A 22275-nucleotide genomic window follows, 5' to 3' on the forward strand; every position below is an offset into this window, starting at 1 on the left:
GTCTGCTGACTTGGATGCTGTTAGCTACAATGTACTGTAATTGCCATGCAGCTCATTGAAGCATTTTAGGCCAATGACTTTCAAGCTGGACACATTGATTAACTCTGGATTCGGTGGTTTGAGGTGGGAGGGAGCTGCATTGGCTTTGAGCAATGATTCATTCGGGGGGTGGGGGCATATTGAAAGTTGTACATGAAAGGGCTTTTTATTCTTATGTCCTGTGAGGATTTCTGTTTTGGGGTTTTCAGTAGAGCATACATATATTTTTGCAAGACCAAGCATACATATATTGACATTTTTGTCATCCAGAGTCCAAATAACAGAAGCTATGATGGACAGATGATGGTGCTATCATGGTAACGGGTAAACGAATTATCGTTGGTTATATTTCTCATTAGAAAAAATATTTTTTGTTATGAAAGAATGTGCAGTACTGAGTCTTACTTTGAAATTATTATCTTCCATGGTAGCAGTGGCAAAGAGAAAATCCAGGTTAGAGTTGCTAAAAGCCTTCATTTTAACAGCTGACGTAGTCCGCTTAAAGCCGTGTCATTAAGCATCATAATGCTGCCCGGCTTCCAGTGGTCTCAACAGTGACCACAGTGAACTAGCCAGGCTCCAACACAGGAAATGAAGGACGGAGAATTCAATTTGTGCTAATGTACGGTTTGAGAAATAACATGGCGTGAACAGCATGAAAGCAAATGTGCATTGTAGTCTAGACTGAGCTGTACCACAGTTTCCTTAACATTTTTTTCCTCATTTCAGTTCATGCATAATAATTATGAGGAAGGGGGGGGGGTCATAAACTCCTACCCTGTAAATCATAATCTTTTCAGTCAGTGGCCCAAGTCCACCTCAATTTGCCCTGTGTAGTTTATTGTATTGTGTTTGGACGTAGTGCAACGAGACCACGGGAGCATCTGGACTTTTTCTTGTAAATGATGCTGGTGAGGTGTGTAGTCGGACCAAAGTTTTAAGAATATGCAGACTATGTAGACATTTCATGCGAAACCTCATCATCATTGCCAAGTCAATCATGGTTTATCTTCATCACAGTATTTAGCGGATGTAATGAGTGCATGGGATTGTCAATATGCCTTAGACGCAGAGGTAAACAGAGACATCCAGTTATCATCTGGGCTGTTGGGGGAACTCTTTTAAAGTGAGTTTCCTTTGGGACCATTCATGCACAGGTTTGCTCAAATCCGCTCCTCCCCTCTCATCTATGCCAGCCATCTTTGACAGCTGGGCTCAGCTAACAGCTGCTGCCCCTCCCCCAGAATCTAACTGTTAAACAACAAAAAGAGTTGGCGGCAACTGTGCTTTGTAGGAGAGCAAATTATCTTGTAGATGCACAGAGTGTGTGTGGTCCCTCTTGGACGGGGTTGCAAGGTGTAGATTGACCTTTTTTAAATGTATTACACTTTCATTCTCAGTGTCTTTCAGTGGGGAGTTTGGTAGGATTTGATAAGTAAAGCAAAGCATTTTTGGAAAGAAAAAGATTCCCCGGTGTAGGAGAGAAAAACATCCGGTCGTAAGAGATTTCCAAACTTCTGTGATCTTCACATAGCCAACGCTTATCTTCTCGGTGAAACACGGGACTTCTTATGTTATCCACCAACACAACTTCCATATATGTGGCAGTTACTTTGTGGAACAAGTGTCCGTTGTTGAGGCTATTCTCTTTCTGGCAGTCTTCCTTTGTAAAATTCAGAAACTAAACTTCCTTGTGAGGCTGTAAAACAGCTTGTGATTTATTTTGATGAACGGAGCTAAGATTACGCTTTCACATTCCTGCAACACCAAGCAAAATCACTACCGCTGTAGTAAAATGATGCAAATGGGGAGTATTATTTACTCAAGCATAATAAAGTTTTTTTTGTTCATAAAAGGTCATACATAGCATAACACAGACTATTTAATTTTGTTTTATTTATACAGTGGCAATTCTTAATAATTTCCTTTACTATACAAGGAGTAATTATGCTAAGATTATATTTGTAGTGATGCTTATTTCAGCCAGGAACAAACCCTGTTTTTATTCTGATCTTGAGGAGATAAATGTGATGGATATCATTGTGATTTATGCAAAGGGACATTTTTCTACGTCTTCACCAGTTTGTGATCTGAAATTAATTTAAGGGTTGGGATTGGTTTAGGTAAACATGCAGGCAGTTTTATTTCCTCGGTAGCAGCTCCACTGGCTACTACATAAGCTTGACTGCTAAGTGTGCTCTTTTGTATCACCTTTTAACCTTAGGTTATACAAGGTGCTTCAACAGCCCACACAGCAATGAAAGGTGCTTGTCTTCTTCTGAGGCACTTGACTTTGGTCCAGCAGGGTCATTAGTGGCCCTAGTTCCCTTTAGTTGACTACACTGGAAGGGTTAGGGGGTCAGCAATGCTCCTCGAGGACCTTCCAGCCTTCCTCCCCTCACATATGATGACAGCCATAGGGGATGGAGAGCACACGAGAAAAAACGCACGGGACAATAAATGACTGCAAATGCATTAGAGATTCTCACACTGGAATAGCAACAGGGAAAAAAATTATGTATTAAATGTGTTATTTTATCCCCCCCCCCCGACCACAGAATCCCACCTGGCTGTTGCGATGGACTTTTTTTTTTTTTTTTTTAATAAATTTTTGGGGCATTTTTTAAAAGCCTTTGTTGGACAGCTGGAAGCAGACAGGAGAATGAGGAGAGCGCGCAGGAAATGGTCTGTAGCAGAATCAAACTCAGGCCCCTGCAGCCTATTGGCATATGGATTACCTGCTCAACCAAGTGAGCTTGGTGCCCCACGATTGCACTTTTTAAACACATGGTACTCAAAGAGGGGCCAGGGAACCTAAAGGTGTCTGCAACCCAATGGCAAGGGATGCTTTAAAAAAATAGTTATAAAAATTGTGCTCTAATATTTAAAACAGTACATGATTACAGGTGGAGACCATTTATGCTTAGTCAATAGAAACTGTGATGCACAACAAATTATATTAAGTATGTTTAATTGATTTAAGGATTATGAGGGAGTCCCTGAAAAATGTCCATAAGGTCCCCAAAAACCTAGAACTGGACCCAGTATGGACAGTTTGTGTAAGGCTGGTGCAGTGTGTCTCCAGATGAACCTTTTTCTTTTGCTGAGGTTGGCAAGGCCTACATCAGTGTGCTAATGTGGAATGCTAAGGCGTGGTGAAAGATTTGTGACTTTGAGCAGAGAGGACGGATTGGAGGCGATGCTACATGGTTCCATCTACATGAGATTTCTGCACCCTCAGCTTGTAGGGAATCACATGTCCACATTCAGAGACATTCATACGTTATTGACCGCTGATGGCTGTTCAGCAGACCTCATCCAGGGACAATGCTGTATTTGCATTAATAATACAGTGCCTCATTTTCAATTAAACAGAGTGAAAAATGCTTTTTCTTGTGCGTGAAAGCTCATTAATTTCCACAGCACATCCTCATCAACCCAACAGTCTTAATGACTAAAGACAAATAATTGTGACGCCACAAGAAAACAATCAGTCATTTAATGAAATCACTTGCTGTATAAGTGTCTTTCAATTAAAGCTCCTTAATGCATTGCTGCTGAAGTGAAAATAACATGCGTGACTGCCAACGTGTATGAAAGTGTTCATAAATAAAATATGTCCAATTTTCTTTGAAGCCTGGATCGTTTTTCTGTGCGAGTGTGGGAGTAAACCACAGCTCCGTCTTCCCGAGGCACCAGACGTGATTGACACACGGTGATGGCGGCCGGGATCTAACAGACATTTATTGGTAGTCATCAGATTGCCATCAGGGGTCAGGGGCTAGCCAACGTGCTAATTGGGTCTTGGTTTGGCGTGTCTGCACTTTCAATCAAACGTCAGTCCAACCCGTGACAGAGATCTGGTCGTGGGATGAACTGGAAGAGCAAGTAATTTAAGATGTTTTCTCTCCCTCCCACACTTCCTTCTGTCCTTTTGTACTCTCTGCTCAAAGCTAGATTTATAGTTACAAATGGCAACCTTGAAGGCACCATTACCCTTGTGAAGCCCACTAATGCCTTTTTTTTGTGGTGGTATATAGATGGCTCAGGACTTAACAATCTGGAGGATAAAAAGGATTAAGTTAACTTAAATTGTAAGTTGGTGATAAAGCTACATATTTTGTTGCTGATTACATAAAAAGGAGACAATGTCCCTGCAATCTGACACTGGCTGTTTAATCACAGTCGTTCGCAGGTTGACTGCATCTCCTGTAGAAACTGTCTGTGGATGACATGAAAGGTGATTAGAGAGAGGTGCTGCTAATTCGCAGTGGACAAAAAGTTCTTCACAGAGTGAACATGAACGTGGTGGTGGCATACATGATGATACAAAAGTGGAACAATGCATAATTCATCAGGAAAAGTATTCCTCTCCGAGCTCAGTCTCTGCTTCAGTGGAGCCCCGTTTATATCCACGCCAGTGTAATTTGCAGACTTATTTCCCCAGACGTGAACAAAACAGAGGCTGTTGTCAACAATCACTTTTGACAATTGGATCTGTTTTTCTGCCTTATTTATGAGTGGATAAGCTCAGTAAATGGGAGAAAGTAATTTTGCCAGCACCAAATGTCATCGTGAGTACCCCTTTGACACACCTAAACGACTCTCTCTGTCTCTCTCCTTCTGTTGTGTTAAATGGCCTTTCCTTATTGATCGGTTCTGTTCTTGTCCTGTGGTTTTGAAACCATACCCTTGTCCTGAAGCTCTGATAACATTCTCCCTATACCCCTGGGACATGTTGAATACCACACATGGACTGTCTGTGGGTTTTCCTGACGTCACAGGCACTATCTGCGGATGCCAAAAATAAAGATGGACACTTAATTTTACCTTCGTTGTCAGGTTTCTCTTCACCTTCAGCTAACTGACAATCAGAGATGACTAATTTTGGTCTCTGTCATCTTATACAGCACTCAGTGGAGGTTTTTGTGTCATGGTGTAAATGAATCAGCACTGCATCCCCAAGAAATTATGCACATATTGGAGTGTTTCATACCCCATAGTTAATATCCGGTGCCTCATGTAGCATGGCAGATGTAGTGGGGTAATATTCAGTACTTCTTTCTTGTGTTTTTTAAAGTAGGGATGAAATTAATTTGGAACTTTTGTCTTAATGTTTGCCTTTGTTGAAGTTCTGAATTTTTACTTAATTTTACTTTCATTTCATGGTTGACTGTAATTGGCTAATTGCATCAAGTGGAGCAGAGTCATTGATTGTATATAAAAGATGGATGTGAGTGTGGAGTCTTGACATGAACGTGCCTTAACACTAGAACTGATGACATTTCTCTGTGTCCTCTCAGTCTTCCACAGCAGAGATAGATGGATGGATGGATGGATGGATGGATAGATGTAGATATAGAGATATGTATATATAAAGATTAGGGGTGCAACGATACACAAAATTCACGGTTCGGTTCGATACTTTGGTGTCACGGTTCGATATTTTTTCGATACAAAAAAATGTTCATGCTTTTTTAATTTGACATTTATTAAAATTATAAATTTATATTTTAACTCAAAAGTACAGTTTTTAAATTTAATGTTGCTGAAACAACAAAGGGATAAAATAATAAATCTATCTGATCGAGAAATCGCTCATCTTTGGAAAAGAGAGTTTATTACAGAGAAATGGCTCTTTCTATACTATAGGCTTCTTCTGGGGTATACTCTCAGCAGCATATTAAACATATCAGGTCCCCATAAGGAGACTCATGTGCTAACGGCTGTCTAAATGACTCCGGTACAGTTTGTAGCATGCGTGCTTGTTGTTTTTGTCTGCTTCCACTTGTCTTTGCACTAGGATGATGTCGGAGTAAATGTGCAGTCATATTCGTTGTGTTCCCACTAGTGCTGTCAGCGTTAATCTGAAATGACGTTAACGTCACAACACGGCAAATCTCCGTTAACGAGTTACCGCGGATCGCCCCGTGCGTGGGGCTGGACAGCGTTAACGAGCAAACTGCGCTAACGCAGTAATTCCCACCCATGTAATTGAGCATTGCATGGCACATTCAACATACTGTTTTACTTTTGTCCATGACGCGCTTACCTTCAGGGTCATACGTCACGTGAAGACCAAAATAGTTCCAAAGGCGAGGTCTGAATGAGGGTGGGGGAGGTTCAATTTGCCATGTTGCAACGAGCTTAACTTCTGTCTTGCTAGCTTGTGCTGCGCTCAGTGGATCTGCGCTCGACAGTGCAGCCTAGGCGGAGTAGTCGAACGCAGATCCACTGAGCTCTCAACACAGACAGCATCGTCAGAAGAAAAGTTGATAAAATAAATTAAAAATTTTGTATTGTTCGATACATATGCGTACCGAACCGAAAGCACTGTATCGAACGGTTCAATACCGATATGAATATCGTTGCACCCCTAATAAAGATGTGTGTATATATAGAGATATAGATATAGAGAGATATATGAGACTGCTTAAAATATACGGTCGAAGCTTTAATGTGTTGTCGGCAGTGCATTTCAGCCCCAGTCATCTCTGTGTGTGTCCAAGGGTTCACTTTGAAGTGAACAGAGAAGAAACACAGCAGCTTTATTGGATAAGACCAAAGTTTTTTTCAGATGAAGACCTTTGTAACTCTGTGGATTCATGAAGGAAGCCAGTAAGCCCCCTCGTGCCTTTACTCCACTTAGGAACCATGCTAAGCCCATCAACCAGTAAGCCGCACTTCATACACAACAGCCTAAGGCAAGGAAGTCCAACACTATCTGGCTCTGGTACGCAGTGATACAAAGTTACTACAAGGCCTCCGGCTAAGTGACATGTTGTCAAGCTTTTTAGGAAAATGAATTTAATTTGGATGCACACATCAACTTGAAATAGGAGTCGTACTCGGTTGTTTAGCGCTTCCCTTGAAGTGGCCAAATCAACACATTTGGGTATCATTTGAAGCCTGCTCATGTCAGGCAGAAGGAGCTGACAGCGCAGAGAGAAGCAGGGTTACTTAATTCTGTGTGAAACCAGCTTCGGGCTGGCACTGGAACCATGTGACAGCTGAGCCAGGACACGATGTGTGGGAATGTTATTAGAAGTTATCCTAGCCATTTTGTGCTTTCATTTAAAAGGCCTTTAAAACAGTATTCACACTTCTTTGGTAAGGTTTTGTTTTCTTTTACAACACTGTGTCACTGGGAATATATTTAATGGAAGGACCTTGGCATAGGTTATAAAACAGAAACTACCTTAAGGGCCTTTTTTAGTAAGTGCACTTTTTTGTGTGTATTTTAGTCATAATATCAAACAAGCTCAGTCTACTTAATTATTAGTACAAACCAGTTGGCACAGTGAAACTTGCAGCTGTTAATCGGTGTAAAATGAAGCCTTTACTGTGATTTTTGTTTTGAAAAACATGAAATGTCAGGGATGAATGCTTTTTATACACAATACAGTCAGTTTTATATAACTGCCTTCACAAAAATCAACATTTACTTAATCTGTTGTGCTGTTGCTGCATGGAGTGTAATTACATCAATGGCTCCATCTTTCAAATGTCACTTGGAGCACCAAGAAGATCTTAGCCTGATGTAAATCCAAGCCGTGATTAACAGGGAGATGAGGAATGAATGCGAACCGGGGACGGTACAGCACTCAGCCGATTTAATTCTTACAATTTAATTTGAGCGCCTGCACAGAGCAGAGACACCGACTGAGTTTTAAACGCTTCCATCTTAATGCAAATGTGCACTTCTGCCAATGTTGATTACCTGCCTTTAGCGGCTGTCTGCAGAATGACCTTCTGTCCACATGTCACGACTCTATTTGCTCCTTTAAGCTGCCTGTCAAACATCGAAACATTCTTCCCGAAGCTCCGGTGTGTTTGTTTGAGCATGATTAAGGAGCCACGGGCATACAAATGGATTTATGCAAAACCAAAATTTCCTGTGCATTCTACAAGATAGATGATTGACACATCAGTGTCATATGTCAGGAACAAAGATGAAAGCCTATTATTTAGATTAGGTTTAGATGTTTCATTTCATTAATACATCTCCTATCACCCATGCTCAGTCATTTCAATGCATGTGTTGCAGTGGCAGCACTCCGAAATGGCCAGCAGGTGTAGCAGTGAGGTTTCTGAATGAAGAGACAGGATGAAGAAGAGAAGAGGCGGGAGGACTGGAAGCTGCAGTCAGTGGGATTAATTGAACTGTCTCATTTAACCACCATTAATCTGTCTCTCCAGGCAAATACCATATTTAACTCCGTCTTTGACCTTTTAGCATCATCTAGTGTCATTTGCAGCGGAAATGGTAAAGATTTAAGAATGCACGCTTATGTATTTAACCTTATTAGCTTGCCTAAGTCTTTACATCAGAGTAGTCCCATTACCCTTAGCATCACAATTAGGAAAATCCCACGAAGCTCATTCCTCCTCCATCATCGCTTCCTTTCTACCTCCTCTGCAAAGGTCTGGTCACACTGCTGCTCAGCCACTCAGTTTTCTGTTATCGTTCACAGGAGCGACCACAGAGAAGCGAGGTAGCATTAAGTAGCGCCTTCACAACCTTTTAAAATCAGAGCTCTGCTGCTGTCACTTTGATGTCTGCCGAGAAAAATGCTTTTTCATTTATCACTGACAAATACCTACTTCTGCACTGTCCACCTGTTAAGGAGATTACAAAGAAGGCATGCAAGTGAACTTTAAAAAACTGCAGCTCCGAGAGAATAAATAGGGTCTGTGATTTATTTCTGTCCTCGGCATTGCTAGGGGAATTTTCCACACCTGCCTACAGAGCTAACAGTATTTCATCCCATTATTTGATCTTGCCCAAACACCTTCTAAAACAAACGGGAAAATAAAAAGCATTGGATTATGTTCTCCTTCATGTGGCTCTCTTTGACTCTGATAAAGGTTGACAAGCTATTTCAGTCACTTCCTTTTGAATGGATTTGAACAAGAGAGCAAAAGAGGCTTTAGCTGGTTTCAAATGAGCATAGGTTTGGTAACGAAACTGTGTGACAGTTGGCCTGCGTGAGGACTTCTGTTTCCCCGGCGGGACATGACACAACCAAAGCACATGATAACTCACATGGCTATATGTGGGCTGTGTAAATGGTAAAATGGACTGCACATGACTACTCAAAGCACTTCACGCTACAAGCCACATTCACACATTCACACAGTGATCCATATTCTAAACATTCAGGGCTTTTTCTGTTGCATACTTGCATGCTGATGGATGGATCGGGGGCAGAGGGGTGGACTTGCTGGGACCCACAGCTTGAGAAGAGAGTGTCTCTAATATGCAAATATCTCCATTCAAATGAGCTGAAATTGGAGCCAAATATTGTTGCTCCACTTGTATAACGGGTTGAAGCCACAAGCCAGAGTACAGTCATGTAATTTGCTAGTGGAGAGAGTAGATCACTGAGTATCTGTAAGTCTTAAAGCCTTCAAAAAGCACTCAGTTTAGTTCTCTTATAAAAAGCTTTAAGGGTCTTTTAAAAGTTTTATATTTCATTCACAAAGGAGGCTCTTCAACTTTTTTTTTTCTTTTTAATCCAGTTTCAACTGGAACCTTGTAACTATTTTGCAACAGTAGCTGGGAAGCTTAATGACTTATCGTGGGCACCAAGTTCACCTGTACAGTTGTCACAAAGGGGGGAATGACCAGGCTTTTTTTTAGCAGAGAGGGTTTTAACATAAGCATCTATGGGGATTGACTCGCTATTGGAGGCAGCCTCAGCTTATTCATTGGTGCTGAAGATTGCCACTTGACGATTACACTAAATTTGTCATTTTGTGAAGTATCCGGTAGTTTAAATGGTTTTACTTTTGAGATGATTGTTCACTTGTAAGAGTAAATGGCTTTCAACTTGATACACTTCTGACGCTGTTAGATGAGAAGCTTTCAGACTTCACATTGTCCACAACAGGCTTCATAACCGTCTCATCCGTGACTGATCAAAGCTTGTGTGGTGCATTTTGATACAGATATCACCACCTTCCCCTAAAGCATTGAGTGCGAGGGCATTAATCTAGATTAATAAATAATCTATCGCTGGGCAGGAGTGAAACTTTGTTACCAGCAACCTTAAGTGGTTTCTGCATTGCCTTGTGGAACTCTCACCTTGTGTGCCGGGCTCTGACACTTCCCCTTATTGATATCAGCGTGATTTATGAATCTCTGCTCCCCTGGCCATCCTCAAACTGGAGATGGGAGGATGATTTATCCCTGTCTGGTGCTGCAGGGCGTCTACTGTTGGCGAGATAAGGGAGGAGGCTCTGACTAAACGAGCTTTCAGCCTGAGTAGCTTCATTCCTTTTTGTGTGTGTGAATGTTTTCTCTCCTGTTTTAATGAACAAGTCCATCTGCTGGGTGCCACCATCTTCACCTTACTTCTTCTCCGTGGACCTTGAGAGCAAAAGATAAAGCGGAAGAACCCAGTCGATTGTGGGTGACTCTGCTTCGATTGTACAGCTTTCATAGGATAAATATTCTGAATGCATGTTTTCTCTGAAGCCTGTCTTTGTTTGATTAAGGTCTGACATTTGTGTTTCCCAGTCAGAACTCCGGATTGTACTATAATTGCTTGAAGCTGAGGTCCTCGGAGAGGTCGCCCTTTGTCATTCTCATACTGTTTTCTTCACTGTGCTTTGTCCACTAAAATATTTTCTCCTCTTGGCAGAGCAAAATTGAGTCGTATTTCTTTCACGGATGACTCCTAATTACCTATATTTAGGACAAGTCTTATTATACGTTTAAGAAGAAAATTGGATTTTACCCTAAAATTTTCTGCTCGTTCACATATCTGAAAGATTTAGTCCGATTGGGTAGCACCAAAAGCCTGTGCTTTTTTTTTTTTCTTTTTTAAACGACACAGTTTCGATCCATTTCAGTTGAAATCCTCCCTCTGCTCTGTGTCTGATGTAACGTCTGTGTTACAGGTAATCACAGTAAGAGCTCTCCCCCAGGAAACAAGTGTCCTCACCAATTCTACGATTGTGTCTGTGTTGCTTCCTCTTCAATGAGTTTTAATTTGAAGGCCAAGGTAACAAGAGATAAATCCTATTGGACGCCCTGCAATGCTGGCCTTTGCCATCACCGGGCCCATTAAAGGATACTTTATTGATTGTAAATAGGCTTTGTAATTAATGGAGAGTCACGGCGGTTCTCAGGCTCAGAGGAACGTCTGCACCTGCTGCTAGTAGGATTTCTTTTATGTTTAAAAAATTTAGATGACATTGGTGATTAAAAATGTAATCCATTCCACAGGAAAGTTGCTTTATGAGGGGCCCAAGTTAATCCTCTAATAATAATAACTCTGGTTTCTCAAGATTATGCCATGACTAAGTAATTCCTCAAGCTAGGCTTATAGATAAACCTACATATTTAAATAATTAGGCCCACTTTACCTGCCTGGCTCAAAAGGCACATTAGAGACCTGCTCTGTAGAGGCCCAATCCAGCCTTTGATATTCATGCTTCCAAATGGACTCCTCCGTGCCTGTATTTTATATTTAATCAGAACAAACAAGTGTGCTGCTCGTGGTGACCGGAGCAGATGAAAGTGGCTCATTGTGCAGGCACGGTGAATGTGCCTTTAAGTGGTTGTTAACGCACAGGAGGAGCATTACGCCTGAGCTGTGGAGGATCCTGAGATGGGCTGCATCCGCTTACGCACATTATCTGTGAAAGCATGCTGCTTCTTGGCTTCCCTTCACAAAGGCCGGTACACAGGGTCAGAGAGAGTGGGAATGAGAGATGTGTATGCTTACACCCTCAGATGAAACGTTGCTTCAGCTGTGTATATGGGTACATTTTTGTCCGTGTGCGCTCGTCTCTGTTTGGCAACCCGCGTGTGTGTGCGCGTGTGTGTGTGTGTGCGTGCTCGGTTGCCTACTCAGTATGCTGTCTTCTAAGATTCCAAACATTGATTGCCTCCTCTAGACAGCAATATCTCTCCCTATTTTCTCCTTTGGCAGTTTGTAGAGTGCTATAGTTTTGCCTGGTTACCTCCCAGTTATACATATGGAAACACATTTCAAGGCTAGACTGTAAAGCCCTCTGTATTTCATCCCTGCTGCATTGTGAGCAGCTGACATAAAGCTCCAGTATACTTACTGAGTCATGGCTTTTTGAGATTCTGATTTAGCATTATAATCACAGAATGCCTTCTGGCCTGTAAGCTAGCTGAACCAGACATAATAAGCTGTTCCCTGCTCATATTTTATGCTGAGGTGAAGTAGTGGTGAGTTGCATGAATACTAGCATTGAGGCCCCTGTGCAGGCCCTCTTATCTGTAGAGATATGGGTGCATGCCAATAGATCTGACCTGCTGCCACCTTACACTCTCTTATCACTGTCTACATCTTGTCATGCGGGAGCATGTGATTCATACCAATGAGTGGTTTCTGTTCTGAGGGAAGGGCTTGCATGGTTCTACATGACAAAGAAAAACACACACTCCTCAGTGCTGTATGGTCTATTTAGACTAGCAAACGGTGTCTTCTCGACGACATCTCCTAGTGAATGAGTCAGATCTCAAAGTATCTAGGAGAAATATATACATCTCTTTGTTGATGGTAATTAACAGTGTGAAAAGAGCTTTTATTAAGCAAGACTGGACTGTAAAAATCTGGATTATTCCAGTCAGCCCACACTAAGATGTAGCTATCGGTGGTATGTGTCACTGCTCAGTCACCTTGAACCAACAGTGCTGCTTTTGACGTGACTAATGCTTTTCATCTATCCCTCTGGTAGGTGTAAGGATCACTTGTGTCACTGCATTATAAAGCAGCTGCAGTGATTGCTGTGATTAAGGTGACTTTTAACAAGTTCTTTCCCACAGCTGAGGAAAGCTGTAAGTTATGTAGTCATTCAGTAGTTTAACAGTCATGGAGCTTGCAGAGGTGAGATGAATAAAGTTGGGAGAAAAATAATATGGCATCATGAGATTCTTAGAAGAAGGGGCAAACTGCTAAAAGAAGGCAAAGAGGTTTGTATCAGCATTGACTGTTAGACCCACAGAGTCCATTATTAACTGATAAAATATGTGAAATTAATAGAAATTCCAGAGCTGTTTGTATGTGGAAAACATCATTGCACCCGTTGTTACATGATAAATGATGAATTAACTGTGTATAAACAGGCAGTTCAATTTAATTAGCCACACTCTGGCAGGAGCACTGCCAGACCTGTTGAATCCAGGAATCACATAAATGGAACATGTCTGATGAATCGAAGCAGACTAAAAGATCTCAAAAGTAACACATCATGGTACAATCTAAGGAAACTCAAGAGTAGATGAGAAACAAAGTCACTGAGACTACAAAGGGCTATAAAGCTTTTGGGACTCCAGCAAACCATGATGAGAGTCATTATCCACAAATGAGGAAAAACGGAAACAGTCGTGAATGTTCCCAAGAATGACCAACCTACCAAAATGAACGACTCATCCAGGAGGTCACAAAAGAACCCAGAACATCATTTAAAGAACCGCAAGTTTCATTTACCTCCGTTAATGTAAGTGTTTGTGATTCAGTAAGAAATAGACTGGGAAATAATTGTATCCATGAAAGTGCTTCAAAGTGAAAACCACTGCTCACCTAAAAAAAATCACAAAGGCTCATCTCACGTTTACCAAAACAAATAACTTGGTGATTCACAAGACTATTATACTATTATTAAATATTCTGTAGACTGAAAAGTCCTGGACGACTCGCTGTAATTACTGAAACCATGAATTCTGCTCTGTAAATCTTAAAGGGAAATGTCCTACCTTGAAGCTCAACCTCGCTTGAGTTATGATAGGAAACACAACAGCAAGCCCACCTCTGAATGGCTAAAGTAAAGCAACAAACAAAACAAAGGTTTTGGATTGACCTAGTCAAAGTGTGGACTTTACTCAGATTTAGATGCTTTAGCGTGACCTTAAATGGGCTAATCGGGCTTGACAGTCCTCTAATGTGGCTCATTCAAACAATTCTGCAAAAGATAGTCGACCAAAATTCTTCCATCTTGTTCCCAAGGGTGGCACAACTAGTTATTATGTTTACTTTAATTTTTCACATAAGATCAAGTAGGTTTGGCTTTTTTTCCTTAATAATTAAAATCATTATTAAAAACAGTATTTTGTATTTACTCTAATTTCTTTGATTTGAAACATGTAAATGTAACAAATATGCAAAAAAGTGAGAAAGAAATCAGGAAGGGGGCAAAAACTTCACAGCGCTGTATAATTATTACAAATGGTGTTAGACATGTTACATGTTATTTGCCTGTAGCATCTGCTAACTTGCAGTTAGTCAGTTATCCATATAACCACATCAGGTGGTAATACCAAGCTCATGAGAAGTGAGCAAATGCATCATCTGGGCAAAAATAAAAAGGAGGCCTTTCCTTGAATCATTCATTTTATGGCTTATTATTTATTCCGAGGAACTTGTCACACACTGACTGGGAGACACTTCAGTGCTTGGTAAATGAGGTCGGATGTATTTGCATTTATCAACAGTAAGAGGCTGTTTTTATGAGCAGTGGCAGATCCAAGTATACAAAAAAAGATAAAATATTAAAAATGTCATGAATGACATTTTGTTGGCCTCGATCACACCCTGGGCAGAGGATACAGATATTTACTGACACTGTGATTGACTGGGGAGACGACTGGAGTGGTAACTGCTGTCAGCTGTGTTATTGGATGCACAATCTTATCAGACATCAAGATCCTCTGTCACTGCAGGTGATATCTCGATTTCTCTATGTATGTTGGTACTGGCATAAGATGCTTATTTGAGGATCTGCAGAAAGTCCTGAAAGTTCTCCTCACTATTGCCAACTTTATTTACCCATTTTTATCCTAATTGGGGGGGGGGGAGAGTTTTAGGTCAAACTTTTGGTACTTTTTGGGGAAGAGAGATCCAAGTTTTGACCAGTGGCTGTGAGGTCTTGCTTTTCCACACTAGGCAGCTCATTCAGTTGGCAGCTGATATTGACGTAAATGAGGTGTTCATGTGAACTAACCTTCTCGCTGAGTGATAATTATACATGTAAATATTACTGAAGTCATATAACACTTATCTCTAACCTGTGTATGCTGTTTATATCAAATGGTGGGGTCATACAGTCGGCATTTAAGCTGTGAAGAGCAGTAGGCTAGAAATGATGCAGACGTTTCTGCTGATGAGAGCCACGTTTGGCCAAGTATATTTTTCTCTGATTGCAGTCAACTGCAGTATATATGAGCGCAGAGTAGGAGATAACAGATGTGAGATTTAGCAGAATGCAGATATGACTCGATGATATCATGGATAATTTAATTTGCAAATGACATCATTCAAGCAGGCTTTAACTTTCATATGAAATCAGCAACATTTTGGCAACATACAGGGTAAATGAATCCATGTCTTTGCATCTTGTTTTGATCAGTCTGTTTCAGTCAGAGCGCGCTTGTGACTTCTAACATGTGGCTCTTATTTACAGCTAAACATCGAGCCAGTTTAAACACCGCTCATATTTTATGCTGCGCTTGAGTAATTGTTGCTGAAGAGAGTTGCTTAGATGACCCTGCACAAGCTAGAAATGATCGTGCATCCCTATAGATCTGACTTGTGGCCACCTTACCGCTCTCTGTACATCTCTTGAGAGCATGTGATTTATGCTAATGACCATAGGGGGAGTTTGCATGGTTCTGCATGATAAAAATCACTCCTTGTTGCTGGTTTGTTTATTTAAACTGTCTTCTCATTTGCATTTCCTGGGAAATGAGTCAGATTTCAAAGTGTCATAGGATAAATAATGTGCAAGTTCTACTTGTTGTTGATGATTTAAATCGGTGTGGATAGTAGAAACCTGGATTATTCATTCAGGTAAACTAAAATGTAGCTATTTATATTACGTATCTCTCCTCAGTCACCTTGAACCAACACGGCTGCTTTTGATGTGACTAAAGCTTTTTATCTATCCCCCTGCTAGGTGTAACGATCACAATCTTATCAGACATCAGGCTCCTCTGTCACTGCAGCTCATATCTGGACTTCTCTTGGTACCCACTTATGAGCAAGAAAGACACTCATTTATTTAGTCATCTGCGAGCAAACCCAGCCAAACTCGCTCAGAAGGTGTCCGAGGGACAAAAATAATAATCGCACATATAGAAAAAGTCCGAGTGCTGAAAAATGATTAGACAGTCACCACTTATGGTATTTGAAACAGTAAACAAACCCAGCTGGAGCCATCTAAAGTGATTTGAAGTTGGGCATGGTCTGATTCTGGCAGCTCCCTCCAGTTGTTTAGATCAACTTCTTTTTCAGTCTATTTTCTTTTTCTCCCCCTCTGCACTTGAGCTAAACTCAAAATTGGCACCTGCCACGGCGTCATTCAGTTTTCAATCTTGTTGAGACATACGGCTTCAGACTACAGAAAGCCAGTCTGGTACATTTGACGAAATCAAAGTGAAATAATCGAAATCTGGGTTTGCTGTGGGACTCAACATCGTCGTCGTTTCATACTTTTTAAACTACTCTGTTGTGTGTTGCCTTGCAATCTTTGTTGTTTCCCCAGTGTTCCTTATATTTGTTAGCAGTATTATGATTCTGGAAACATTTAGACCTCCTCTCAAGGTCATTGGGGGATTGTGAAAAACATTGCTTAAGCAGCATTGGGGGAAGGAGAAGGAGGGCTTTTTGAGAGCTTTTCCATGTCCTCGTCTTTGAGGTATTTTTTTCTTTCTTTCTCTTTTTTGTTGTTGTTGTTGTTTGGGTCGAAAGCCAGCTTCTCAGCTGGAGCCTGTCTGTGGGGCTTTGCTGAGTCACTCCCATCTAATGGAGAACATCTGCTGCCATGCTTTTTACTATCAGGACTCACAGCAGAGATACGTGAGCCCGTGAAGGGGGTGGAAGGAGGTGTAGGGGGTGGGGGATTAGTTGGCTAGAGCAAGCTGTAGTTTTAAAATGAATGAATGTTATGGTTTAATACAGATGTCCTCATCTTTCATCATCTGAAATACAAAGGAATCCTCTAACTTGACCAACCCTAATGGTCCTTTGTCTCTCAGAACGGAACCGGTACATCTGATAGATATTTTTACCTATTTTTGTTGTTGTTTATAGAGGGTTCATTAGTAAAAAGAACCATAACTTTTGGTTTGAAATTGGAAGGGTCGGTGGTGAAGAGGTGTAGAAGTGCTTTTATAAGTGGCCTGTAACACCAGCTATAAGACAAATGTATAAATAACTTGAGTTTTTCATGTCGTACTTTCTATGAAGGCTTAATGAAGTTTGAAGTTTGCACATGTAGCTTATGAGGCTGTTATTTATGGAAGGACAGTCTTTTTAATACATAATTTCCACCATCTGTACTGTACCCATATATATATATACTTGATCTTTATTAATGTTCCTGTCCTACAAAATACTGTAAACCTTAAGGCTCGTCTTTTTTTTTTTTTTGGTTGCTTCCCTCTAGCCATGTCTCACTCTGCAGGCTTTATCTCATAGTTATGTTGTCCATAGTTTATGAATGAAAAGCATTTTTTCGCTTTTTAGGAAGTATAGTGAAACCCGTGGTGCTTCCTTCTATTCTTCCCTAATTGCTTTGAAGCATTTGATCTAGCACTTGATGACATAGATAAGATTGGGTATACATGAATGGGATTTCCCCAGCTTCAATCTTCTCTCATTAATCCCCATTAATGTTTTTGAAGGTTCTTTATTCTCTCCTGCTTTGAGAATGTAGCTCTGTGGTTCTGCTTTGATAGCCATGATAATGTTTTTAACTGTTCAAGCCCTTAAAAAAAAAAAGTCAGATCCTGTTAGTCGTAGTTGCAAATGCTCCGAATTTTTAGCCCCTCTTTTAAATTCTGGTCAAATAGAGCACTTGTTACATGTCACTCTCTGACTGTCTGTCAAATAAGATTCTCCTAAGCAAACCTAAACATCAGTTGTATCTTACGGAATACAGCTGGTGGTGCTTGAAGTGCCCTTGGAAATATTAATATTTATCTTCTGTCTTTTCTTTCTCCAACAGATTCTTCTGTAGTCGAGTCCAGGGCATCTGCTGCAGTCATGTTTAGAAACAGCTTGAAGATGCTGCTGACGGGGGGGAAGGCAAATCGCAAGAGTCGCAGCAGTGGTGAGTCTGTCTTGTGATGCCAGCCACAAACAATGACGCATCTGCCTGTCAACACACAGAAGGTGTTGGCTAGCTCTGTCTGTGTATTTTTAGGAAGCGAGCACATGCGAGCTCAGAGGATGAAACATATTTTGAACTTATTGCTGATCAAAATCTATCAAATGTTTTCAGATTTCAAAAATAATACTGTCGTTTTTAAGGTAGTGAGCATGTAGGTCCTTCTAAGCAACCTGCAGAACTGGCCACTGTTCTTCTGTGGATTTAGGCTTTCTTGGTTTCTTCCGTCCACGTAATCCCAGAGACACGCCTGACTGACGTACGGAACTGTGGCCAGTTTCACAAAGATGGATTCTGACTACTAATTACATAAAATAACTGATCAGACTTCATGATCTCTGAATGAATCCTTTAGAAAAAGCACTTTATCCTCTAAATTCTGGTTAGCAGAAAATGTTTGAATAAAATAAGAGGAGAAACACAGATACTGAAAAATGGTACCGAGGTGTCATAAGTGATTAGAAAGAAATGTCCTGCTTTCTGTTAGAGCAGTAGCTAGGTGGCTAATGATTTAATGTTGCAGCTTACAGGATGCTAGCAGCAAGGTCTGAAAAGTGAAGCTAACATGGAAAAGCCTTAAAGCTGTGTTACTTTGAATGTGGGCATGTGGTTGCAAATATACTTCAGTCCTGTAGAAGTCAATTTATTGGTCAGTGTAGGTGTCACTTGGTCAGGCTAGGTTAGCCTTGCGGTAGATCAAGATCTAATCCTTCATACCAGTTTAAACTGTCTTTGTGAAAGCAGGCCCAGGGCTTTGTGGGGTTCTTACCATCTGTTGCTGAACTCTGCCTTGTTCCACTTGTTTATGACTCTATGTTGGGAATCCTTTGCCAGTTTTGGACTGAAAATTTACCCGTCTGATAGTATTGGATTAATGTATAACAATTGATGCATCTAACATTCAAGAGATCAAGAGTTTTGCACAGCAGTGTTCATACAAACCACAGCAGTGTTCTTCTGCTCCTCGAATAGCTTAACCTCCTGCCGTCAGTTGAAGCGTGCTTTTGGTCATGCCGTGCTGCACCCTGAAGAGCTTTGTTTCTATTATACATTCACAACAGGGGATTTCTGAGCTGGCCTCGGTTGTTTAGCTTTGCACAGCCATAATATGTTGCTTCAACCTTGAACTCAGTCGGCTCTCTTGGCACCAGTTGAGTTGCCCTTTATATTTTTTGTTTGATTTTTTGAAAGTGTAGGTTTCACCATTGTTTTGTCGCTGGGGAGGTTGTTTAACAACAGGTGTGTGCTATCCTTCATCCAACGAATAAAAACCCTTGTGTGTAAAGATTGTTTCCTGTGCTGTACTGTCAGAGCTGTAAAACTGACACAGTGTTACTTCTGGGCCAAGTGCATCACTTCCTGCAGAGCCTCCCACTTCTCACCCACTTTTGGCAGTTTGCGTAATTTGCAGGAAGTTGTGATTTTTCTATTTTGCTATTGTCATGCATCAGCATTGCTGTATAATGCATGGTGGGGTGTTTGTATCGTGCAAAGGGCATCTCTGGGTCTTGAGGAGTCTTATGAGGCATTAAAAAGTCTTAAATTTGATTCTCAAAGGTCATGAGTATTTTGTCTGCTATCCTGTAGACATTTGCATTAGTTGCCATGGCGAGAACACTTCTTTGGATTCCAGACTCTAAATTTGAAAAAAGAATTTTTTTTTTTTTTTTTCAAAAAGCACATCATCTAATTGTTTCATAAGACAAGTGCTTATAAAAGGGTCAAACATATCCAGCATTGCAAACAGACTCCCACACACTGTCATTAACTATTTGCCAAATAAATATATATACACAAAGAGAAGTGTCATATAAGCAATGGCTGTAATCTTACACTCACGGTAAACAGTTTACATACGGTAAAAAGTATAAACACCAAATGTGGTTTTAATTCATGTCATAAATAAAGTGAGAAATTAAAAACACTGTCTGCCTGTTAAAGGTCAACTATTGAAACGTTGCAAGTGCAGGAGTCTGTGTGCAACACTCAATAATTTTAACTGTCATAGCTTGGGATAGCTTTGACTATTGATTGTGCACAGTTACTCTGACTTTTGTACCTGCTGATTCAGTGATTCCTATTGGGAAGCCTTTCCATATGTTGTATATAAAAAGAAAAACTGATTTGACTTTGTAGTCTGAAAAGTGAAGCCTCCAGTTTTTCTGAAGCTATCATTAGGCTCATTTGACCTCTGACCTCAGTAGATGCTTCGGATAAGTACATAGTTTCAGTCAATAGTTTCAAGTCACAGTGAATACAACATGAAGTTCGCCTTGCAAATTGTGGCCCCACAAGGAAGAAAATAAGCCATGTAGTGGGTCTAAGCTTTCTTTGATAAGTTGCTAACTTATGAACACGGTGTCTTCAGTTAGTCTGTCAAATCAACCTCTCACTTTTTGCATCTGGTTTCAGAAAACCAAGATGACAACAACCAAAATGCCAAAACTGGGGTCTCAAAACAGGACTTCACAAACTAATGGATGATGTCAAAGTGGCTATCAGTTTTCTTCTCCGCAAGGCTTCAAGGTTCAAGTAGTTGAAAAACATACCTCCTCTCTGCTTTGCTTTCCGTGTGTTTATGTGTTAGGTTGAGAGGAGATCAAGCAGCTGTGCATCACTGAAGTACCCTCCAGTGTTTTGATATCAGTTGCTCTCACTTTGCAGGGAATCTTCTCCTCCCAGCAATGCAGTGCAGTGCACTTCGTATAGTCTCTTCAACGGCAACATCTGTACTCTGAAACTTCCTACATTTTATAGCATGTATGCACATCCTCTAATATACAGGTGTCTGCACTGACGCCGCTGCTGCTTGAATAATTTATTTTAACACATAATTTAAATGTTTTAAGCTGCTACATAACTTTCAAGGACATAAGGAGAGGTGGTAACACCCTTATCTGCCTACGACAGACAGGGAGCGCTTAAAACTTGTATTGTGTGGATGCGCTTCCTGCTGAAATTAGTCTCGTTTCAGATGGAAGATTGTGAAATAAGATGCTCGTCCTCTGTGTTTGATACGGTTTCAACGCGGCGTCTATCTTCAGGAATGCCAGAGCTCCGAAGGGGGAATAGACCCGTTAATCTGAAGGCAACACATGAGCCCACTGTCCCTTGATCTTCACTTCAGAAATAGTTTGAGCCCCAAGTTATTAAGCTGATGAATGGCAGTTTTTAAATTGAATAACACAGATAAGCTGCTCTGATTGCGATGAGGCTGAATTTCACAAATCTGTATCGTGACACACTCGGGGAATGGGGCATTATCTGTCAGGGAAACAACATTGTGTTTGCCTGTTTTGTCCTCAGACACTATCACATAAATGGTTGAATCAGTTTTCCAGCTCATTCTTCTCGGTCCAACCTCTCTGCGGTTAATCAGATGCCATTCAAGATCTGAAGCGAATGTTCACTTGAGCACACATAAGCTCACACCCCGAGATTCAGGCTGTTTAAACAAAAAGGACAAATGTCTCGGAGTTACGGCGGCAGCACTGTTTAGAAATCAGATACTAGGGTTTTCATTAAGACACTGAACAGACTGCATACACTGTGTGTATATAAGGCTTTCTTTGTGACACAGCGGCCCACTGTTACTGTAGCCAGCGGCTGTTTCATGTACAAGTGCACCCGCCTTGAAAGCCAAAAAGTGAACGAGATGGAAAATATCCCCTCGTGATCTTTGCCTCTTACGTTGTTCCTTTTAGAGTTTCTAGCTGGCATATGAACTCAAAAGGGAGGCATGTGGAGGAGTTTGTTTGATTTTTGTTTTGTAAGATTTTGACTGCCTTCCTCTTCTTGCCCCCATCGAGAAGGGGTGGAGAAGTGAGTCTACACTTGAAACAAAGTCAACAGCCTGACATTGCAATTACAGTTTATGGCACTGGCTGATTAGAAAATGAGAACTGGGGTTAAAAGGTTGGGGTGTCTGGACAGGGAGCTGTTGCATGACTAATGAGTGTTGAGAAGATGGGCTGGAGCGTGGCATGGCAAATGTAGTTGCACATGCTTTCTGCTATCAGAGTAAATACTGGATACATTTTCATCAAAATATTTATCTTATATTTACTTGAAAATGGTAGCCATATGGTT

At 40.9% G+C, this 22275-nt stretch overlaps 1 protein-coding gene across 6 annotated transcripts in view; it reads left to right on the top strand.

The window, feature by feature from the left end:
* tanc2b (tetratricopeptide repeat, ankyrin repeat and coiled-coil containing 2b) overlaps positions 1-22275 on the top strand; it is a 173121-nt gene that overhangs the window by 21965 nt on the left and 128881 nt on the right. For all 6 annotated transcript variants that reach the window (XM_014335365.2, XM_014335366.2, XM_014335368.2 and 3 more), the window contains one exon: positions 18025-18129. In XM_014335365.2, coding sequence (XP_014190851.1) covers positions 18063-18129 — 67 coding nt within the window. In that variant the 5' untranslated portion in view covers positions 18025-18062. The remainder of the gene's footprint in view (positions 1-18024; positions 18130-22275) is intronic.

This window comes from Haplochromis burtoni, unplaced genomic scaffold (assembly GCF_018398535.1).
Source record: "Haplochromis burtoni strain Fernald_Lab_line unplaced genomic scaffold, NCSU_Asbu1 Contig_6, whole genome shotgun sequence".
Lineage (NCBI taxonomy): Eukaryota > Metazoa > Chordata > Actinopteri > Cichliformes > Cichlidae > Haplochromis > Haplochromis burtoni.